This window comes from Ictalurus punctatus, chromosome 25 (assembly GCF_001660625.3).
Source record: "Ictalurus punctatus breed USDA103 chromosome 25, Coco_2.0, whole genome shotgun sequence".
Taxonomy (NCBI): domain Eukaryota; kingdom Metazoa; phylum Chordata; class Actinopteri; order Siluriformes; family Ictaluridae; genus Ictalurus; species Ictalurus punctatus.
The window spans coordinates 1,787,359-1,805,236 of NC_030440.2; the positions used below are offsets into that span (position 1 = coordinate 1,787,359).

Genomic DNA, 17,878 nt, shown 5'->3' on the forward strand with positions numbered 1-17,878 from the left:
AAAACAAAAGCTTCCCGGCCGGATAAGCTTGACCAATCGAGAGTGACCCCTTAAGAGTGCAAGATTTGATTGTTTTATATAAATATTTTTTTTAAAAATTAAAAAATTAAAAGTGTGTGGGGCGAGGGGGGGGGGGGGGGCATCCAAACACATACACGCCACACGATGGCCTTGATTGCACTCAATCACTTATCACACACACACACACACAATAAAGCAGACATACATGCTATCAGTTCCAGCTGATTTATTTGTCAAGATACAGACTTCAGCATGACGACATGTAACGCATTTTTCCTTTGCTACAAAAAAACGCAGATGGTCCATTTCAAGAGTATATTGCACAAAATAATGAAAAATAAAAATGCCAATAAGATGGTAAAAATGCAAATCAATCAATGTTTGTTTCTTTTTTTTTTTCTTCTTTTTTCTTCTTTCCTTTTTTCGAGTTTCACACCTGCTATTTGGGACCCATTCACACTGATATACATAAACTCCTAGCTTTTACTATAATACAGAACATATACAATCTTGACTCTAGTACCAGCAACGAGGCCTAGAATTCCCCAATTCCATTGTACATCTCTAGAGAAACGCATGGTCAGATCTACACCTGTACACGGCCTAGAATGTGAAATCATACCAAGGCATTTAAAGATGCAAAGATGATGTCATTTAACCATTGCATGCTTGAATCAATGAAACCGGGTAGAAGTGCCTGAAGAAACCTCACTGAGAGCACAGTAAGAACATTCCCTTAAACTGTACAAAAATATGCCAGAAAATATTTCACTTTTCTTTCTTTTTTTTTCTTCTTCTTTTTTTTTTTTTATTTAAAAGATGAGGTATGTTGGTTATGTATCAAAAACTCTTCCTGCCATACCTGTGTCCTAGAACAGTTTAAATCTCCACATCTCCATTGGCTGGAGGGTTACAAAAAACTAATTTGTGGCACACAGAGAGAGAGAGAGAGAGAGAGAGAGAGAGAGAGAGAGAGAGAAGAGATCACATAAAAACCCTCTGGAAAAGTGAACATCCTGAAGTGGTGTAGACTCGCCTCCTTCCGAGGAGCATCCACAGTTTCAGCTCCCTGTAGACACACGAGGTGGGATGTGAATGCATAGTTCATCTGACATTTTGCTCTCCACCTGCAGCCTCACACTGAATTGAACAACCATAAAACCCTGTAACGGTGACAAACGTTACTTTTTCTCATCAGGTCACCTTCATCGTGGCGCGTCCGCTTCCGTTTCCTCCATGCGCCACCCGGAAGGGGCACAGACCCAAGAGGCGAGTCTGAAAGAACCTGAAGATGCGCCGGTCTCCTCGCTGGGCGAGGGTTAAATGGACCTGTTAGTAGGTGAACACCAAGTCGGAGAAGTTGGCCTCAAGCCAGTCCCCTGCGATCATCTCGCTCAGCTCTGGCGTGCAGTAGTCCGGGAACTCGAAGTGGGATCCGAGGCTGCCCTCGCTGAACGAGTCCAAGTCCTTATCCACCAGAGAGAGGCACAAGTTCCCTGAAGCGTGGCTGGTCGGCTCGCCGCCCGCCGCCAGGTTCAAGCTGAAGTCGACCAGCAAGTCGTCCGCGTCCTCCCCGCACGATGACGACGAGATGGACGCGGAGCGGAAAGACGGAGTCGGTGAGAGCGCAGCGGCTCGGCTCGCGTGGTGCGGCTGCTGCTTCGTGATGTTCTTGAAGCTGTAAAAAAGTCTCGAGCCGGCTGTTGCGTGCGCGCGCCCGGACGACGGATCCTCGTACATGCTCGCGCCCTCCGACTCGGCGGCCGAGCTCAGCGTGGGACTCGCCGGCACTTTGGCCACGCCGTACGGCCTCAGGTGCTCCTCGTCGTCCTCGGCTTTAAAGCGCACGGGAGACTCGTCATCGTAGTCGTCGTCGTCGTCGTCTTCATCGTCGTCGTCGTCTTCATCGTCGTCTTCGTCGTCCGTAAGTTCCCTCTTGACCGACTTGCTGACTTTAGTGAACGCGTAGCTGCACCGGACGTCTTGCGCGGCTCTGGCACTGACGCCGACGCTACCCGGCTTGCTGGGCTTCATCTTTGTGCACTTCTTTGCGGCAGCTTTGACAGCCTTGTTGCCGTTTTTCTCCGGCGACAGCGCACCCGGTTTGGAAGAGTTGTCCAGCTTTGGTTTCTTCTTCGGTCTGTACTTGTAGTCTGGATAGTCGGCCATGTGCTGCAGGCGCAGCCGCTCCGCTTCCCGGATGAACGGGATCTTCTCGCTGTCCTTTAGCATTTTCCAGCGCTTGCCGAGTCTTTTGGAGATCTCCGCGTTGTGCATGTCCGGAGACTGCTCCATGATCTTCCTCCGCTCGATCTTCGACCACACCATGAACGCGTTCATGGGCCGTTTGATGTGTCCGGTGGCCGTCCGGCACCAGTCGGGTTTTGGCGGCACGGGGCTGCAGACGCTCATCTCGGTTTCCTCCGTGTCTGTGGCCTCGCGGGACGCGCCGCTCTCCGTCTCGCTGTGCTCACTTTGCTGTACCATGATCCGCTGTGCGGCTTCACACGTCCTCACCTTCAAACACTCGCACTGACTTCTTTTTCTTCTTCTTTTTCCTCTTCTCTCCTTCCTGCAACCTTTAAAGCTCAAATCAAACCTCTTTCCAAAGTTACTGGCTCGCTTCTTAACTACTTCTCGGCGTTTTTTTTCCGCACCTTCAACGTCACGTATAATTATCCAATAGCGCGGCTTTGCCCCGCCCCTCAAGCTCCCTCTGCTGTTCCGTTAACCCCTCGCATCTGCTGCTGCATCTTGATTGGTGGAGGCTCTTTGTGGGCGGGGCTATACGTCCCAGACGCGCACTGGGAATTTGAAAGAGCATGGTCTTGAGGAAACAGACAGTTTATTGCAAGAAACGTGCAGATAAGCCCATTTGTTGTTTGGGCCATCGCGAAATAAATGAATATTTAATTGTACTGCTCTTGTTTGAATGAAACAGTAATGCGTGGTGTATGAGCTACAGTGTTTGAGATGGGATGTTGTAATGTGCTATAATAGTGCACTTTACAATTCAAAACAATGCAGTGGACTGTCTGTACTTCATCAGTGAAAGGCTGTGTGTTGCACTATAATAGAGCATGGACAATCTATTAATGGACCTTAACTGTTAAATGAATTCATGAATGTATCGATGGACAGACATTTCTTTTTGTGTTTGCTTGGTTCGGTAAGGACAATGACGGAGGGACTTGGCTGTGTCAAGGAGGACAAGAAGCTCTTTCCCTGCAGGCCACCACAGACACTTTGGCTGCTGCCTAGCTTCCACTGACTAGCAGCTTCTCTCTCTCTGTCTGTCCCCTAGAGGGCAATCATTTACCCCTCTGAGATCACACTGCCCAGCCACCACTAACACGGTGCTGCCTTCACGCTGCTATTCTCATTTGGTGACACATTAGAAACGCTGCGAGAGGATCCTGCCCTGCCTCTTGCCTCCCGCAGGCAGTGCACGGTCACTTTTACACCGATATATATTGAGATCTCGCTGGAGATTAATTTCCACCGGCAGGACACGCTGCTACTGGCCCAGATCACGGACCTACTGCTGAGGTGGCTAAAGATCAGCTGCTTCAGAGCGACCACCTATCAGTGATTTGAACAGCTGCAATCATGCCGTGGCTTGTGACATTGTAGACTCCTTATACGTTTGAATCATTTCAGGGTTGTTTCGTTTACATTAGATTCTCTATCCTCATTCGAGAATACAAAGATGTTACTATTGAAATGTTGTTGTTTTTTTTTTTGCTCTGGTATACTGAAATGTGTATAATGTAGAAGGGTTTGTGGTGGGGTGTGAGGCTTTAAAGCAGTGCCCCTTTTTTTTTTTTTTTTTTTAAAGAATTCTTACTGCCAGATTATGTGTCACCTGATGCACCCCTACCCCCATCAATTATAGCCTCTAACTCTGAGCACTGGTTTGTTACAGTAAATTAGATGGCACTTTTATAACACCTATCAGAGACAGAAGGAACGAAAGATTAAGAGAAAAGAAGAGAGACATTGAAGGAAAGAGAGCCCTCCAGATGGGAATGACTCATCTCCTGGCTGGTGCTTATCGTCCAAAGACTGGCCGCTGCTGCTCCCCCCACAGCAGCATAGAAAGAAAGGATCGATACGCAACCCTGACTATCCACTATCTGATATTGAAGATGAAGGAAAGTATTCCTTCTGAATGGCCCCTAGACTGGTGTGTTCGATATTCCTTCAATCTTGTCAGCTCACAAAAGGCCAAATTCGGATTAGGTAACTGCAGGGTCCAAGTACCGTGGCAGTCACACTCACTAATAAAATTTCTCATTTCAGACACATCTCTGATTATTCTACTGAAGCATGAATTTCTTTGGAAGGTAGTTTTTTTTAAATCTCCATTTTCTGTGTTTTTTTAAATTTTTTTTATTATAACCTTTTTACCTTCAAGTGCAAACCATGGAAAACAAATGTCACACTTTCAGAAGTAGCTGTTCAGTTCGGGTGGAGAGTCACATTCACATAAATGAGTTAACTTGAGCTACATCCTGGCCATTGATTAGGAATGCGCCAGCCAGCTTTGGTCTGGGGGGACATGGCTTGGCTAATGGCCACCGTTAGACGTGTGAACTCAAAGCACAGTTCAGCAGATATGCAAATGGGCTGTTGTGAGTGTTATGTCACACTTTTGTTTCTGGGGGCTGTAAAGCTGTGTGAATAAGCAGCTGCCAAGCTTTTACTGGGGCTTATTGGGTTAGCTTAGATGTCACCGTGCCTTTAAAATGTCTAAGTGCAAAGTGCATTGTTGGTTTCTTCTCATAAGAAACGTGTAGTGTTTTAAACGTATTTAATCAAAAAACAAAGCAAGGTGTAATGCTAAAAACTGAGCTGTATATTTAAATTCTCAACAAAACATGTCTTTCCTTACGAATCCCTCTGTTTTTCCATTACTTCACTTTCTCTATTTGAAAGAGCATGGCTGTTGAGAAGAGTGTTTGTTATCAGGGTTAGATAAGCAGCTTCAGAAGTGCAATACATACTGTAATGATTCCATGTCCCCCGACTTTAAAGATCTGAATCCCCGCTGCCTCTTGACGAGAACGTAAACAAGGTGTCCTTAACACTCTGGTGAGTGGTTGTCTGCACACACACACACACACACACACACACTTGGTTGTGCTGGTTATCCACCACTGTTCTCTGAAACCACACAAACACCTCTGTGTATATAGTAAAGTGAACTGAGTATGCTATATATATATATATATAATATTTAAAATCATGGTTACTTTGTCGGTACTAATGCCTGATCGCTCCACGTACATTACAACATTCTACTACTTCTCTATTTCATATAAACATAGCTGTGACAAGTATTTATCGCAGGCTTGAAAAGATCCGAGGCCCAGTCCTGTCTGAAAATAAAGCTTGTGCGGAAATAATCTAAAAACCCACTTAACAGGAAATGTTATCAGATCGTCCAGTGAAGCAAGAGGTTATAAGAAGGTTAGGCTGTAACATTACAAAGAAAATGTTTACGTAGCGGTCTGAAATATGCTTGCTCTGCAACGTTATAAGAACGTTGCTCACACACTGTTATTTACAGATCAGATGTTACAGAAGCATTATAAGACCATTCATAAACTTAACAGGTTAAATGTTCTTGCTACCAGACAGGTCCTAGAACCACAACGTTCTCCATCCATCCATACATCTTCTATACCGCTTTATCCTTTATTCAGGGTCACGGGGAACATGGAGACTATCCCAGGGAGCATGGGGCACAAGGCGGGGTACACCCTGGACAGGGTGCCGATCCATCGCAGGGCACAATCACATACACTACGGATACACTGATACGCTACCGTGCATGTGTTTGGACTGGGGGAGGAAACCGGAGTACCCGGAGGAAACCCCCGCAGCACGGGGAGAACACGCAAACTCCACACACACAGGACCACGGTGGGAATCGAACCCCCGACCCTGCAGGTATGAGGCGAACGCGCTAACCACTAAGCCACCACAACGTTCTGCTAACCCTAACTGTTTGTTCGCTGGGATCATGCAACAGGAATGTTAAATGTTTCTGAATGCACGTCCGGTTTTACAGCCTTGTCTACAGCTCATTTACAGTCCTTCCTGACGTAAACATAATCTAAATTTCTGCTCAGTCGTGTTAACGCTTCAGGGGAAACCATGAGCGCTTATGTCTAACGCTCGTCTACGAAATGTCCAATGTATTCCTTTTCCATCAATCAGCTAAGCTATAACTGGGCGTAATTGCATTGTTAGTCGGACTACCACAAAGCATGTGTTCAGTACGGTAGTCGCCGTTTGTTGTCTTCCTGCTACGGCACACTTGTTTCGTCATTCGTGTGGTAATAGTAAACATGTATGCAGAGGTTTTTCCGAGGCCTTGACCTGCTATAATGAGAGTGTGTTTAGTCTGAAGGCCAGGTCCTGTGTTGATGGATTGCCATGCCTGAGGGAGGGAGCTCTTTTTTCCCCCCTCAGCTCTCTGACACTGGCAGAAAGAGCAAAGTGGACATCGACTTGCGCGTGCTTGTATGCCCTTTTCAAAATTATTGATTTACCGAAGCCTGTTAGGTGGCATATCTCTACATTTCATATGTGTGTGGCAAAGGGCAAGATGGAAGATCCACAACAGTGTTCCTGTTATATTAATGTACACGCCAGTTACACAAATGGCAAGCCACGTAAAATAGTCTGTATTTTTTTTTATCATCCGTACGGCCTGTCCCGTTTTGTGCGCCGGTATGGACGGTTTTTACTGCCGACGAGGTAGTCTCGACTGGCGCTGCGTTAAGTTCGGGCTTAACGACTGAATCCGGTGTGATTCGACTGCAGAAAAATGTGACGGCAAAAGATAAGACGAAAGACTTGGCACCATGTTCGTATTTTGTAGATAGTCATCTTGCAAGGATGAGAAAATACAAGTGAGTTCAGTCTTACCATGGCAGATGCAGTAAAGTGAAGCTGCATGGGGAAAAAAAACAACCTTTCAAGAGCATATAACACTGTTACGTCCTAAGTAGACGTAACAGTGTTAAACATTGAGATTAAGAATAAAATTGCGTCTACGATGTACGTAAGAATGCGCATGCTGTTATGGGAAAATAATCAATTACAGGGTGGTGTGACGCTGTTATTACCCCAAAGTTAATAACAATGGTTAAACAATAATTTATTAATCTGTCCAAAAACTAGTGTTTATATGAAATCCCTCGTAAGTCTGCTCCACGCCAGCAGAGGTAATTTATCCCGTAACCTCCACTGTGTAAAAGTAGAACCGCGTTGTGTTTCTTATAGTTTATACTTTCTGAGAGTTAGCAAGTTTTTCACCGTGTGCTGCTTCTCTGTCGAAAGAGATGCTGTGGCTGTAATGGCTTTAGATTTGTGCACTCAGCCTGACAATGAGAAGTAGTTATCCACCACGCAAGGTCATGTAAGAGCCATCTATCCTCTACCTGTTCAGCTTACAGCTGAAATTGGCTTACTTTAAAACCTATGCTTTCTTTCTGTTTCTTCTTGGCATGAAAAAAAATCAAATAAAATAAAAATACCACACATATTATAATATACAGGTCACCTAATTGACCCGTACCGTTGCTTGTGACTCCGGGAGTACATGTAGTATCGGTGTAAGTATGAAATTATTTCTTAGGGGAAAATATCTTTGAAGATATTTCAATAGTGATGAACATAAACGCTATTAGCTTTTAGCACTTTCAAAACAATGTAGGTAAAAATGCAAGATTGTTACCTCATTAGAAAGTAACCTACCCTGATTTAAAAAAAAAAAGAAAAGAATCATCCATCCATCCATCCATCCATCCATCTTCTATACCGCTTTATCCTTTTTAGGGTCACGGGGAACCTGGAGTCTATCACAGGAAGCATCAAGGCGGGGTACACCCTGGGCAGGGTGCACACTCACATACACACTCACACACCCATTCATACACTACGGACACTTTGGACACGCCAATCAGTCTACCATGCATGTCTTTGGACTGGAGGAGGAAACCGGAGTACCCGGAGGAAACCCCCGCAGCACGGGGAGAACACACAAACTCCGCCCACACAGGAACACATTGGGAATCGAAACCCCCGAATCTGGAGGTGTGAGGCGAACGTAAAAAGAATCATTTCATTTCAAATTTAAAAACTTACCGAACCCGCACATATATTGAGATATTTTTTTTTTTTGCGATCGATTCAGGTATTGCACAACCATTATCAATACATCATCGATCACGCACTGTGTTTTGCGCCTTTTGTTGTACGGATCTCTTTGTTTTTGTAGCTAAATTCCTCTTCTGAAATTGTAAAATGAAGTCACGTAGGCTCAAAAAGTTTCACAAAGCATTTAACTTCTAATCTAAGATTAGATTATTTAAAAAAAAATATATATATATATATATATATATTCCCCAGACTGTATTTACAGTGCAATGATTTGAACTCATCCCTTCCTGAAGTGTTGAATTAGTAAGCTGTCAGGGGCTTACTCACAAATTGCTCTTCCCTACTCGAAAATTGAAGTTCTCGCTCCTCCGCAAGCCTCTTCAGAGCACTCCACCCTTAGGGCAGGCTAATTTAAAGGTAAGTAGAGGATGTCATCAATTTTGCACAAATAAGACAATGGTGTGGACGGTGCGCGCAGTGGGAGGAAGCGGCGGAGATGGGTAGAAAAAGAAAAATACAAAGATAATGATCACAGCTTGTAGATAAAAGAAGCTATTATTTCACCGCAGTTCATCTCGTGTTGACATTCCAGTTAATTACCTGGTGCCTGGAGAGAGGAAGGAGCTCGAACGGGAGCGCGGCAAACACGCAGAACACTCCTTCAGAGCAACCTGCAGGTAACTCTATCCACAGCCTCGAGTTTGTCAGAGACACCACCCACGGCATTCACACTTCGTTTTAGTGAACACGCTTGTAAACATCCTCGGAATTAAAAGGGACAGTGGAATATAGTGGAATAATTCTGAATTGTACACAGATCCTACAAGCCCCTCCCCCCCATGTCAACTTTTCATCAAGGTTAGAGGTGTAGAGCTGTACCGTTCCCACATATTCAGGTCTCTATCTGTATTCGGATTCGAAAGTGGGCGTGGTTTCGTTCTGAAGCTGGTCAGAAGTTAGGCCTACGACTATGTCCCTGGAAATAAGACAGGGCTACATGGAAAAGAAGTTCCATCCATCTATTTTCCATACTGCTTATCCTACATAGAGTTATGGAGGAGCCTGGATCCGATCCCAGGGGACTCGGGGCACAACGCCGGGGACACTCTGGATGGGGTGCCGACACGTTGCAGGGCATAATCGTACACACGTTCACATACCCGTTCACATCCGATGGACAATCAACCTACGACGCATGTCTTTGGACTGGGCGGAGGAAAGCGTATTACCCAGAGAAAACCCCTGAAGCACGTTGAGAACGTGCACACACAGGGCGGGGGTTGGGATTCAAACCCCCAACCACAGCCGTGCAAGGCAAACGTGCTGACCGACTAATTCAACTCCTGTGCAGTTCCCCAACCTCAGCTACTTCACCCAAGCTCGTAACTTTCTGGTAAATCTCACGTGACTGAGAAAGCTAGGGAAATCAGGAACTGTTGATGATTAAAGTTGACAACTGTAGCCACCTGACACCTTTCACGCTGAGCTCGATTAAGTGGCGCGAATGTATGGCGCGATGACGTGCTTGAATCGAAACAATAGGTCCTTATGGAGCTATTCACACCAGGCCACACCAGGCAAAGGGAGATTTCTTTTCCCGACCAGCGTGTCGATTTTTTTACCCGTCGCTCCACGATGGAACGGGCCGCCCGATCAGACGGCCCGACACGTACTACCGGAGCTTGAGATCATGTGCCCACTGCTGTTGCACAAAAGGGCGAGATTGGTGGCGCTATAGCACAGAAAGCTGTTTCTTAGCTGTTTCTAAGAGAGAAGAGAATGGATGTTGCGTTCTTGCTATCACTGGTGTCTGAGAACAGAGAACGTTTTGATAAAAGTCACAGCGAAATCCATTTTCTTTCTTTTCATGTGCTTCTTAACAGTTTGTGTGCCTTGTGTTAAGTGAATTTAAGTGAATGTTGAATAGTGCGTTGCGCCACCTAGTGTGCAGGCGTGAAATGCATTCTCGGCCAGCGCCACCTATGGTGCGGGCGTGAATTAGCCGAAGGCGATCGATCGTTTCGCGTTCGGTGTGAACGCACCGTGCGTCGGCGACCCACTCCGCTTTATCGCCTCGCGCTCAGTCTGACAGGCCCTTTACGTTGCTGTTAGTAATTTATCTGCAGTTCTTAGGCGGCGTTCCGTTATCATCGTGTGATTTTCCGGGAAGATTTTCTTTAAATAACGACGCAGAAGGTTCATTTTAAGAACGATAAAAAAAAAAAAAAAAAAAACGTGCACAATCCATGTACGATATGTAAATAAATAAATAAATAAATAAATAAATAAAATTGTAGGCTAGTTTGTACAGAACAGTGCTGCCTATGTGTGTCATGTTAATTAGCGTTACTCAAACCTGCATTGCATGATGGTTAAAACCTCCGGCTTGCACAAGCTTTCAAAAAAAAAAGCAGGTCTATTTCTATCAGTTCAATCAGAAAAAAATCCATATTCGTTTATGCGTGGTTACGTTCGGTCAGAACTGGCGGCATCGTCAGAATCGTGTGCGAATTCTGTACGGTTTTAAACAAATAATAATAATATTGCTTAGGACAGTTTTTCTCTTTGAATCTATCAGCAGTATTTTTAAGGGATTTAGTTGGATCTATTTCCAAAAAGAATCCTCACGCCCCCAACCCTTAAACCCTCAAGATAATGTCTGTAGATAGGACATGCACTTAGATCGATAGATAGATAGATAGATGGTCTTATGAAAACCATAATGAACTTTCCTTTACTTTCACACTATCCGTCGTTACCCAGATGAGCACGGGTTCCCTTCTGAGTCCGGTTCCTCTCAAGGTTTCTTCCTCAAATCATCTTATAGAGTTTTTCCTCACCACTCGCTCAATAGGGATAAATTCACACGCTTAAAATCCGTATCCTGCGTTTATATGTTTCTGTAAAGCTGCCTTGAGACGATGTAAAAAGCGCTATACAAATCAAATCGAATTGAATTGAATTGAATAGATAGACAGATAGATTTGGTTAGGGGGTCACCGTGAATGACATCTTCCACCCTACCATCCTTACAGTCAGCTGTACATCCGTCTGGACACCGCATATGAGTAGTGAGTAGACACGCAAAAAAAAAGAGGCAGCAGCAGGCCGTTCCTTCCCCCAACTGCAGGGACTTGCGCACCCATTGACTGGCTCTAATGAGCCTGAATTGAACCTGATGAACCAGACTGAGGCTCAGTGTTGAGGGGAGGGGGAGGGGGAGGGGGAAGGGAGGAGGCATGAGGGTGAGATCTGATTAGCATGTTTTTTTCATAAGGACGTATGATAAAATATTACAATTATGCAAAAGAGGTTACGGCTACACGTGTGCCAGTCATTAATGATATTCTGTTTGTATAGATGTTGGTCATTGTAAGATGGCACAATGATCTTGGATGAATTATTATTTTTTTTTATATTGATATATGATGTTATTTATATTAATATATGATGATGGAATTCTGAGGTTTTTTTTTTTTTTATCTGTTACTGTCACTGATTTATTTATTTATTTATTTATTTATTTATTTTTTACTGTTTTCACCTTGGTTAAAGGTTTCCTACATTACCCTTAATACCAATCAGCATTCAATGTCTCCCCTGTGACGTAGTCCTGGGCGTCTGTGAGCTTATGTATGCGGAAGAAGGCGGACAGCTCTTTCCTCCGAGTGTGTTATGCTGGCTTCGTGTGTCTCCGAGGAGATGTGGTGTATGAGTTAACCTTCACTTTCGCCAGTTGATGGCTGATGTATGTTAAGGGAGGGCTAACTGGCGGATGGGAATTGGCACCAAACTGGGGAGAAAATAGCACTGCGACATGATCGAATGGGGAGTTTGTTGAAGACAAATAAAATAAAAGTGTTAAGATTTGTTCCTGGGCATTCCTGAGAGATGCTCTGAAGGTTCTTCATGCAGAAGATACCAGCATTTTTGTGGAGCTGGTTGTACACCTCTCCTGAAGCTTTAAATTGTTGATTGTCCTAAACTGGAGAAAAACAATGCAAAACGGTACCTTAAGCAGCACATTTGAAAATAAATCAATCTTAAGCAGTCGCTCGATCGAGTTCTTTCGCCGTTCTCCTTCAGGTGTAGAGGCGCATCTCAAAAAATTTGAATATCGTGGAAAAGGTCATTTTTCCCCCGTTATTTAATTCAAAAAGTGGAACTTTCATATTTTCTAGATTCATTACACATAAAGTGAAATATTTTTTTGTTGTTGTTTTAGTCTGGATGATTACGGCTCACGGCTCACGGAAATTAAAACTCCGGCATCTCAGAATATTCGAATAAAGAATTTATAATACAGAAATGTCGACCTTGTGAACAGTATGTTAAGTTTTGCACTCGATACTCGGTCGAGGTTTTAATCCTTTCGCATGAATGACTGCGTCGGTGCGGCGTGGCGTGGAGGCGATCAGCCTGTGGCACTGCTGAGGTGTTCTGGAGGTCCAGGTTGCTTTGATAGCGGTCTTCAGCTCGTCTGTATTGTCGGGTCTGGTGTCTCTCGTAGACTCTCTATGGGGTTCGGGTCAGGCGGGTCGGCTGGACGATCGAGCACGGTAACACCACGGTCAGTAAAGCAGTTACTAGAAGTTTTGGCACTGTGGGAGGTGCCGAGTCCTGCTGGAGAAGGAAATCTGCATCTCCATGAAGCTCGTCAGCAGGTAGAAGCATGAAGTATCTAAAATCTCCTGGTAGACGCTGCATCGACTCTCGACTCGAGAAAACACACTGGACCAACACCGGGAGATGACATGGCAACCCAAATCATCACCGACTGTGGAAACTTCACACTGGACTTCAAGCAGCTCGGATTCTGTTCCTCTCCGCTCTTCCTCCAGACTCCGGAACCTTGATTTCCAAATGAAACGCAGCATTCACTTCCATCTTCCCCGTGATTGTGTGTGTACTGACCCAGACTGAGAGATTAAAGACTCAGGAAACCTTCGCAGGTGTTTTGAGTTAATGATCTGATTAGAGTCGTCTCAGGTCGACATTTCTGTATTATAAATCCTTTATTCTGATATCTTGAGATGCCGGAGTTTTGATTTCCACGAGCCGTAACCCGTAATCATCGAGACTAAAACTAAATAACGCTTGAAACATTTCACTTTATGTGTAATGAATCTAGAATATATGAAAGTTCCACTTTTTGAGTTCAATTACGGGAGAAAAACGAACTTTTCCACGATATTCTAATTTTTTGGAGCTGCACCTGTAATGACATAACAGGTCATCAGGAAAAGCTGATAAACTGAATTGGAATATTGGTTTGCTAGTTCAAGGCTGTAAAATATGCACATATAGACCACTATTTCCCAGCTCTCCATATCAGAGAGTCGTCTTTGCCTTTTAAGTATCTCCTTCCAATTTTCCTGAAATGTCAGTCATTCACTCCTTTTGTGTTATCTCAAAATGGAATTTAAATGGGGAAAGTAAGTTTTACCAGTCTCCGTTATTTATGTCTCATAGTTAGAAGTAGACTCCTGTCTGTAAATGCACAGTGAGCGTCAGGTCTGTTCCTCTAACCGTCTGTTATTCGCTGGTGAAGCTTATCCTGAAGGAAACGGGGGAGGGGAAAGCTAGTGACTTCCTTTCCACGTTATTCCTATGGTTTGCATGTCATAAAGTGAACCATAGCAAGCCCGTAATCCAATTTCCTGTTTCCTGATCTCGAAAAGAATATATTTTTAACCTTCCTGTGCAGCACATGTTTTCAGGCGAAGGAGATTTTGTTCATCGGGATGATTTCAGAGCCGCTTCAAAGCGTACAGTCTGTGGTCGTTTAACGTCAGAACGAAGAAACATCCGAGATTGGCGTTCATGCTCTGGGCGTACAAAACATGTTGCTTATTATTCCTTAACATGTCCGAGTGTGGGGCGAAAATCGAGCCGCGTTGTTTCACTTCATTTCGAAAAACAACAACTATTATATACGTACGTTCGTTGTCTTCTCCGTAGGCCGTTTCACCCCGATCACCCAATATTTTGTGTCACAGTACTCTCTGTGCCATGTGGTAAAAGTAGCATTACCTCACAGCCATTGACATGAAGCGCAGACCTAAATGATGGATGGCAGCCATTATACGGCAAAACCCCTCCACCCGTCTGTAGTGGCAAGGAGGCAGGGATTAATCTTACCCATTACAGAAAGGCTCTTATTAGAAGTACAGAGGAACCTACCGAAATTGAAACCTCCAGGAGAGTCTAGGTGACACAAGCCTCAGCCTAAAGCATCATTCGTGGAGCACTTAATTCTCTGCTGTTTGCTCTCTGAAAACCTGCCTAAAGAAATGACCCAAAAGCAAAAAGGCACTTCAGCATTGAAGAATGTTTCTGAAAGATACTGAAAAAAGTAACATGGATAGTGTTTCAGAGAATTGCGAAATAAGTGCCCCAAAGTCATGCGGGTTTGCTTTTTGTTATGTAGTTATCTCCTAGGTCTAGGGTTCCGGCGTGATTTCCTATCCATTTAGATCATTCCGAAAGGATTCCCTTCTAACGTTGAAAAATCCAGAACATTCTTACAATGTTCTGAATATATATTTGATCTCATAATGTCTAGCTTTGTAATGGCCCTTAATCACTAGAAACGAGCACATATTTGATCGAACAGAATAACACACGAACAAACCTGTGTCTAACCCATGGCCTGCCGTACAGCGTCAAAACAAGCACGGGATTGTAGTGCAGTTCACGGCTCAGCTTCAGCTGTGCGGACACAACCCGCTATTTACATGTTCAATGCATACAACAAGCCCCAATTTACCCTTACAGCGGATATAAAACGTCCACACAGTTCAGTTTGCACGTTCGTGTGACGCACAAAATGTTACGAAGCAATAAAGGAAATAGGGAAGACATTCACCGGGCTGTCCGAGCTCTGAGGACGATCTGAACGGGGGTGGGGGTGGGGGGGTACGTTCCCGGAGTTGCTGCAAAAATCTGTAAAAAGACCGATTTTTTTTTTAAAGCTGTTTAGGTCACGGTTAGTTAGAAGCATCATGTATAGTTGCATAATCGCTATTTATAGCACCGTTTTTATTCACTTTAGTGCGCAAATAGGCCAGCCTATTAAAATGAATAAATCTGTGCCTGGCATGTTTTAGTGTTGGTATGAAATTACGCAATAACCTCCAAAAATGTGTGATGCTGTTATATACATTTGAATATCCTGTCCGCCCAAGACGCTCGGTGGTACCTCGTGTACGCAAATGCACCTCTTACTCAAAGGACGAATGAGCTAGGAAAGATCCTCATCTGAGCCTCTGAGTCACACACAGAACCCCATTATCGATATCGTAGTACAAGGTTGGTACGAGGTATTGATGATACTGGTTTTGAACAAGCATTTTTTTTCTTTTAAAATATTTTTTTGCTCAATTTGTCCAACCAGGCATGACCACCGTGAATCTGATCGTCCGGATGAATCTAAGATGAAATTGACGAGTGAGCGAACCGTCGGTGGAATTTGCGCACACGGGTTTGAAACTTGGAATCGTTCCAAGTTAGTCAGAAACGAACATCGCGGAGATGTTTCCGCTGACATGTTTACGATTACGCATCTAAGGAGCCGGAGCTTGCATGTTCTCCCCACGCGCCAGGGGTTTCCTCCGGGTACTCCGGTTTCCTCCTCCAGTCCAAAGTCATGTGTTGCAGGCAAATGGGTATTTCCAAATGGTCCCCTGTCCAGGGTGTCTCCCAGCTTGTTCCCCGAGTTCCCTCGGATAGGCTCCGGGCTCCGCCGCGACCCTGTGTACGATAAGCGGTATGGAAAATGGACGAATGGAAAATTACTAGCTGGGTTTAGCAAAAAAAGACATTTATGAAGCAAGTAATTACAATTCGGTGTAAATATACGAATCGTATTTATTTAATAGAAATGAGTGTTTCTTAGACCCTGCCCAGGGTGTCCGATGCTTCCTGGGAGAGTCTCCAGGTTTCCCCGTGACCCTGAAAAGGATAAAGCGGTATAGAAGATGGATGGATGGATGGAGTGTTTCTTAGAAACGTCTCCAATTGATCAAACCAGAAAGGAGCCACTTTCACCTGAGTACTTTTACAGTAGTTTTACTAAATGCACTAAATGTTCAAAACACCTTCATTCCAGACTTTCACACCGACCCCACGACGAGAGATGACTAATCCCTCTCTAGACGACTCTAGACTGCACTGCAGACTCTGAATTAGTGGCGAGCTGAAACGTAAACGTCGCGAATTACACCAGAGTATCAAATATGTATTTCATAGACTGGCTTAAAAAGTCATAATAGTAAGCGAATACTCCCAGGACATCTGACGCGTTACTCCAAATGTGTTCTAGCGAGAAAGCCTACGGAAGATGCAGCGATTCACAGCACCTTATATTAGAATGGAACAGGGAAGAGAAATGAGTGTTCGGAATAATTTAGCCAGACTATTTGTGCTGGCTTGTTTTCAATTTTCATGCACAGAGGGAGGGGGTCGCTTGATAAGAGGCAGTGCCCGCTGCTGTTAGATTGATGGTTGAGTCGGAGCAGTTGACAAATCCGTGTTAAACCAGCAGAATTACATCTGGATGAATGGGTTGAGGGAGGTTTTAGGGGAGGTACAACGTACAGTACATCCTCTTATCGACCGGTCTATTAGAGACGATTAATTCTCTCGGACAGTGCTGTTAAATTATTACGTGGGAGATTAGGAAAGGGAAGGTGGATAGTGAAGGAGCTGAGTGCAGAAGACGACGTCAGTGACTTCTGCATGAACCTGTGCTTTGTGTTTTCTCAGTTGAAATAATACCGGAGCTTCTCGGACCCGGACACTGTGTGTGAATCTCTGATTCCTTACGACGCTGACGCCTTTTTTTTGTTGTTTTCAATTTGCGATTCAAAATGAATGAGGTCACAAGGTTCGTGGCTGTAAGCGTGTATGACTCCTTTATACAGTGCTGTATTATGTGTTTTGAACCGAACTCGGATACTAGCGAAGAAGCTGCAGATATGAAGCGAGATTTGACCTGATTAATTGGAATGAAAGTATGCTGCCTTGTAAATGGGCCGTTAAAGCCAGTTGACCCCTCAGCGTCTGGGTGTTGGAGTGTTATTACAAAAAAATATATATATATATATATAACTCTCTTTCGCATAATAATGAGGAGGGTTTTTTTTTTTTTTTTCCACACGCTGTGGACTCGAGAGAGTCGAGGAGAAAGAAAACGCGATCTCTTCGACTCTCTCCAAACCACCTGTTACTGTTTATAAAGATAATTAAAAGCATGCATTTGAAGATAAAAGACAGGAGCGTTCTCTCTGATCACATTCCGTAGCTAGGACAGAGCGGGAGACGATTAAACAACAAATAAGCCAGTTTTCTGATGTTTTATTTCTTACGTCTGCCATCAAAAATAAAGAAAAATAAATAAATAAATAAATAAGATGCGGTTTTAATCAGTAGGAAATATTTTGTTTGTAGACTCTAATGTTTCATGGTTTGTTTTTTTTTGTTTTTTTTTTGGGGGGGGGGGGGGGGGGGGGGGGTAATTTTCCATCTAGAATGCCACCCTGTGCCATAAAAACCATTAAAACGTGTCAAGTCATGTTGGGCACCGACGTGCTTTAGCCTGTGGCATGCCGCACAGAGGCAGGGTAAAATTACTCACAAAGGCTAAACACGGGAATGTGTCTGCTAAAGACCCCATGAAGAC

At 44.2% G+C, this 17,878-nt stretch overlaps 1 protein-coding gene across 1 annotated transcript; it reads right to left on the minus strand.

Annotated features, from left to right (window-relative positions):
• Nucleotides 1–232: 232 nt before the first annotated feature.
• sox11b (SRY-box transcription factor 11b) lies at nt 233–2,679 on the minus strand. Its single transcript, XM_017456663.3, has one exon. The coding sequence runs from the start codon at nt 2,506–2,508 to the stop codon at nt 1,354–1,356; it is 1,155 nt and encodes a 384-aa protein (XP_017312152.1). The 5' UTR covers nt 2,509–2,679; the 3' UTR covers nt 233–1,353.
• Nucleotides 2,680–17,878: the final 15,199 nt, after the last annotated feature.

Excerpts from the sequence above, each read along its gene's own strand:
- sox11b (XM_017456663.3), bottom strand. The coding sequence starts at position 2,508 with ATGGTACAGCAAAGTGAGCACAGCGAGACGGAGAGCGGCGCGTCCCGC.